A 6,000-nucleotide genomic window follows, 5' to 3' on the forward strand; every position below is an offset into this window, starting at 1 on the left:
AATGCCTTGAACACTCCATTCACTCTCTCCGCTCCCCGCTCCATCTCTCCTTCCTCATCCCTTACTCCCCCTATTTCCCTTGCTGCTCCCCTTTTCCTCAATTGGTGTGCCAGCAACCTGCTCGCCTTCTCCCCATATTCGTACTGTACACCCTGTGCCTTCCTCCATTGTGCCTCTGCAGTGCCCGTAGTCAGCAAGTCAAATTCTACTTGTAGCCTTTGCCTTTCCCTGTACAGTCCCTCCTCCGGTGCTTCCGCATATTGTCTGTCCACCCTCAAAAGTTCTTGCAGCAACCGCTCCCGTTCCTTACTCTCCTGCTTCCCTTTATGTGCCCTTATTGATATCAGCTCCCCTCTAACCACCGCCTTCAGCACCTCCCAGACCACTCCCACCTGGACCTCCCCATTATCATTGAGTTCCAAGTACTTTTCAATGCACCCCCTCACCCTTAGACACACCCCCTCATCTGCCATTAGTCCCATGTCCATTCTCCAGGGTGGGCGCCCTCCTGTTTCCTCCCCTATCTCCAAGTCTACCCAGTGTGGAGCATGATCCGAAATGGCTATAGCCGTATACTCCGTTCCCCTCACCTTCGGGATCAACGCCCTTCCCAGCACAAAAAAGTCTATTCGCGAGTAGACTTTATGGACATAGGAGAAAAACGAGAACTCTTTACTCCTAGGTCTGCTAAATCTCCACGGGTCTACACCTCCCATCTGCTCCATAAAATCTATAAGTACCTTGGCTGCTGCCGGCCTCCTTCCAGTCCTGGACTTCGACCTATCCAGCCCTGGTTCCAACACCGTATTAAAATCTCCCCCCATTATCAGCTTTCCCATCTCTAGGTCCGGAATGCGTCCTAGCATCCGCCTCATAAAATTGGCATCATCCCAGTTCGGGGCATATACGTTTACCAAAACCACCGTCTTCCCCTGTAGTTTGCCACTCACCATCACGTATCTGCCCCCGTTATCCGCCACTATAGTCTTTGCCTCGAATATTACCCGCTTCCCCACTAATATAGCCACCCCCCTGTTTTTCGCATCTAGCCCCGAATGGAACACCTGCCCCACCCATCCTTTGCGTAGCCTAACCTGGTCTATCAGTTTCAGGTGCGTTTCCTGTAACATAACCACATCTGCCTTAAGTTTCTTAAGGTGTGCGAGTACCCGTGCCCTCTTTATCGGCCCGTTCAGCCCTCTCACGTTCCACGTGATCAGCCGGGTTGGGGGGCTTCCTACCCCCCCCCCCCCCTTGTCGATTAGCCATCCCCTTTTTCCAGCTCCTCACCCGGTTCCCACGCAGCTGTATCTCCCCCAGGCGGTGCCCCCCCCCGCCCATCCCCTCCCATACCAGCTCCCCCCTCTCCCCAGCAGCAGCAACCCAGTAATTCCCCCCTCCCACCCCCCCCCCGCTAGATCCCCCGCTAGCGTAATTACTCCCCCCATGTTGTTCCCAGAAGTCAGCAAACTCTGGCCGACCTCGGCTTCCCCCCGTGACCTCGGCTCGCACCGTGCGACGCCCCCTCCTTCCTGCTTCTCTATTCCCGCCATGATTATCATAGCGCGGGAACCAAGCCCGTGCTTCTCCCTTGGCCCCGCCCCCAATGGCCAACGCCCCATCTCCTCCACCTCCCCTCCTCCCCCCATCACCACCTGTGGAAGAGAGAAAAGTTACCACATCGCAGGATTAGTACTTAAAACTCCTCTTTCCCCCCTTTTTAACCCCCCTCTTCGCCCCCCACATTCGCCCCACCACTTTGTTCAAACGTTCTTTGTAATAACCCGCTCATTCCAGTTTTTCTTCCACAATAAAAGTCCACGCTTCATCCGCCGTCTCAAAGTAGTGGTGCCTCCCTCGATATGTGACCCACAGTCTTGCCGGTTGCAGCATTCCAAATTTTATCTTCTTTTTATGAAGCACCGCCTTGGCCCGATTAAAGCTCGCCCTCCTTCTCGCCACCTCCGCACTCCAGTCTTGATAAACGCGGATCACCGCGTTCTCCCATTTACTGCTCCGAGTTTTCTTTGCCCATCTAAGGACCATTTCTCTATCCTTAAAACGGAGGAATCTCACCACTATGGCTCTGGGAATTTCTCCTGCTCTCGGTCCTCGCGCCATCACTCGGTATGCTCCCTCCACCTCCAACGGACCCGCCGGGGCCTCCGCTCCCATTAACGAGTGCAGCATCGTGCTCACATATGCCCCGACGTCTGCTCCCTCCGCACCTTCAGGAAGACCAAGAATCCTCAGGTTGTTCCTCCTTGCGTTGTTCTCCGGTGCCTCCAACCTTTCCACACATCGTTTCTGATGTGCCTCATGCGTCTCCGTCTTCACCACCAGGCCCTGTATGTCGTCCTCATTCTCGGCTGCCTTTACCTTCACGACCCGAAGCTCCCGCTCCTGGGTCTTTTGTTCCTCCTTTAGCCCTTCGATCGCCTGTAGTATCGGGGCCAACAGCTCTTTCTTCATTTCCTTTTTGAGCTCTTCCACACAGCATTTCAAGAACTCTTGTTGTTCAGGGCCCCATGTTAAACTGCCACCTTCCGACGCCATCTTGGTTTTTGCTTGCCTTCCTTGCCGCTGTTCTAAAGGATCCACTGCAATCCGGCCACTTTCTCCTCCTTTTTTCATCCGTATCCAGGGGGGATTCCCTTCTGGTTTACCGCACAGTGTTTTTAGCCGTCAAAATTGCCGTTGGGGCTCCTATCAAGAGCCCAAAAGTTTGTTTCACCGGGAGCTGCCGAAACGTGCGACTCAGCTGGTCATCGCCGCACCCGGAAGTCTCTGGGGACATGTTTATTGAAGGGAGGTTTGCCAGTATGGATGAGTTGTTGGACACGTTTCAGCTTCTGAGAACTAATGTCTTTAGGTACTTACAGGTTTGCGATTTTTTTGCGGAAATAAATTCCTTAATTTCCTCTGGCACGGTCGCCCTCGCTCTTGGATAGGGTCCTGTGTCTGGCTGAGTTGGGCGAGGGGAGGATTTCAGATATCTGTAGCCAGATCCTGTTGACAGGGCAGGCTTCATTGGAGGAAGTAAAGAGAAAGTGGGGGGGAGGGAGCGTGTGTGTGTGGGGGGGGAGGGGGGGGGGGGGGAGGGGGGGGGGGGGTGGGGGGGAGCTGGGTCTGGTGTGTGATTGGGGTGGGGTATGGAGTGAGGCACTTCACAGGGTCAACTCCACCTCCTCTTGTGCTAGGCTCAGCTTGATCTAGTTCAAAGTGGTACACAATGTTCACTTGACCAGGGATGAGTGATTTATTCTCGGGGGTGAAGGATAGGTGTGAACGTTGCTGTAGGGAGCTGGCGAATCATATGCACATGTTTTAATCTTGTCCTAAACTGGGAAGCTTTTAGGTCTTTTCCAACACCATGTTGGGGACCTTGGGTATTCGGCTGGAGCCGTGCCCATTGGTCGCTCTTTTCGCTCTGTTGAACTCGCCGGTGCTGCAGGCAGGAGTGAAGACTGGTGTCCTTGCCTTCGCCTCATTAATAGCCCAGGGGGGTGGAGATCCCTATTATCGCCCAGTGCCTTGGCCTGGCTGGGTGATTTGTTGGAAATTTTGTATCTCGAAAAGGTCAAGTGTACCATGAGGGGGGTCGGTGGAGGGTTCTACTCGAGGTGGCGGCCTTTTAGCTCCTTTCTCAGGAAGATGGTCACCGTCAGCTGTTTGGGGGGGGTTTGGTTTGATAGATTTTGTTTGTTTATAGGGGGGTGGATTTGGGTGGGTTTATTTTGCAATGATGTCTGTGGTATGTTACTGTGTTGTTCTACTTTGTTATAATTAAAAACGTTCCGAATAAAAATGTTTTTCTAACTGAAAATCAAGCATATTTAAAAATAAATTTCTGTTAGCTGATTTTGTGATTTAAAAAAAAAAAATGTATATTTCAATTTTCAGGATTCCTGGATTCAAAATTGGCATCTCGATATTGCTCGTACTATTCATTCTGAGTTTCTTTGGAATCACAACCTGCATTATTGACAAATATTTTGATTTCAACGTGATTAAAAAGATCAGCAAATTGTTTCCATAATGTGTGAACAGTTGACCAAAAAAAGCCTGTTCATATGAAGATATCCTTGCATGAAGCTCTGCGATTTTTATATATGAGACTTCAACATGGTAAAATAAAATCAACATTTTAAAAAAAGTTTCACTTATTGAATATCGCCCCAAGCTTTTTTCTCTAAAATTCATTGCAATACACTCTATGCAAAATACACAATCTTACTTTGTAACTATTTTTGTTAGTTGCATTTATGACAAGTTCAGGTAAATTAGCATTAACTTGCCAAATATATAAGCTTCTGATGTTATGCTTTGTGTATCTCCTGCTTAAACAATGTTTCTTGTCCAAGCTATGTTCTGAAATCGTTTTTGATTCTTTGAATTCTGGATGGTCTCACTTGTATTTACTGAAGTAATTTCTTCACAAAATTATAAAATGTAAAGATGAAGTGATACCAAATTTCAAAGTGCAAATTTAATTTGTCATCCACTTTGTAACACATTTTGCATGTTCTTGATCAAAGATACCTGAAATAAATCAGAGTTTTGATAATTTAATATATGCAATTCTGGTTATTTTCATATTTCTTGACTTTTTATTTCAAGCAGCCTGCTTGATTGGCACCACGCCCGCAAGCATTCACTCCTCCACCACCGATGCACAGGAGCAGCTGTGTGCACCATCTACAGGATGCACTGCAGCAACATACCTAGGCTCCTTGGACAGTATCATCCAAACCCACAACCACTACCATCTTTAAGGACAAAGGCAGCAGATACATGGGAACAGCACCACCAAGACACTCACCATCCTGATTCGGAAATATTTTGCCATTCCTTCACTGTTGCTGGGTCAAAATCCTAGAACTCCATCCCTAATGGCACTGTGGTTTATCTACACCACGTGGACTGCAGCGGTTCAGGAAGGCAGCTCGCCACCACCCTCTTGAGAACAATTAAGGATGGGTAATAAATGCTGGCCAAGCCAGCAATGCCCACATCCCATGAATGAATAAAAGATTTTGCCTGGGGACATTTTCCTCAATAATTTCCCATTGATATAATTACCAATAGGAGAGACACAGCACTATAAACAGCAAATTCGAGCATTTTTCATGATTGGGCAATCTTGTCATTAATCATAAACAAAACTCTTGTTATGGCACCGATGCACATAGAAGCTATAATCTGCTCCATCTCTTAAGGTGATACTGATAACCTGAGAAATCCTGTACTTTTACTCATTCATGAGATGTGGGCATCGCTGGCAAGACCAGTATTTATTGGCCATCCCTAAATGCTCCGGTTTCCTCCCACAGTCCAAAGATGTGCGGGTTAGGTGGATTGGCCATGCTAAATTGCCCTGAGTGTCCAAAAAGGTTGAGTGGGGGTTGCTGGGTTACGCGGCTAGGGCAGAGATGTGGGCTTGAGTAGGGTGTTCTTTGTAAGGGCCGTTGCTGACTCGGTGGGCCGGGTGGCCTCCTTCTGCACTGTAAATCCTATGATTCTATGGTGTCCCCATGCATCTGCTGCCCTTGTTCTTATAAGTGATAGAGATTGGGGGTGTGGAAGATGCTGTCGGAGGAGCCTCAGCGTGTTTCTGCTGTGCATCATATAGATGATGCATACTGCTGTTGCTGTGGGCCAGTGGTGGAGGGAGTGAATGCATAAAGTGTTGGTTGGGGTGACGATCATCCCAACCTCTGACTTGTTTTTGTAGCCAGAATATTTATCTGACTGTTCTAGTTCAGTTTCTGGTCAACTCCCCACCCCAAGATGTTAATGTTGGGGAATTCAGCAATGGTAATCCTGTTTGATGTATCGATTCTCTACAGCTGGTGATGGTCATTGCCTGGCATTTGTATCCACCAATTCTACTTACCACTTATCAGCCCAAGCCTGAGTCTTGTCTGGAACTTGCTGCATATGACCAAGGACTAATTCAGTATCTGAGACATTGCGAATGTTATGAACACTATTAGCAAT

The 6,000-nt window shown here is 48.6% G+C and overlaps 1 protein-coding gene across 1 annotated transcript in view; it reads left to right on the plus strand.

Moving 5' to 3' along the window:
- Positions 1–4,572, plus strand: part of mgst2 (microsomal glutathione S-transferase 2) — a 65,460-nt gene extending 60,888 nt beyond the window's left edge. The window contains exon 5 of the mRNA XM_072495602.1: positions 3,904–4,572. Within this exon, the coding sequence (XP_072351703.1) occupies positions 3,904–4,039 (136 nt within the window). The 3' untranslated portion in view covers positions 4,040–4,572. The remainder of the gene's footprint in view (positions 1–3,903) is intronic.
- Positions 4,573–6,000: the final 1,428 nt, after the last annotated feature.

The sequence above is a fragment of the Scyliorhinus torazame genome, chromosome 3, assembly GCF_047496885.1.
Source record: "Scyliorhinus torazame isolate Kashiwa2021f chromosome 3, sScyTor2.1, whole genome shotgun sequence".
NCBI classification, from domain to species: Eukaryota; Metazoa; Chordata; class Chondrichthyes; order Carcharhiniformes; family Scyliorhinidae; genus Scyliorhinus; species Scyliorhinus torazame.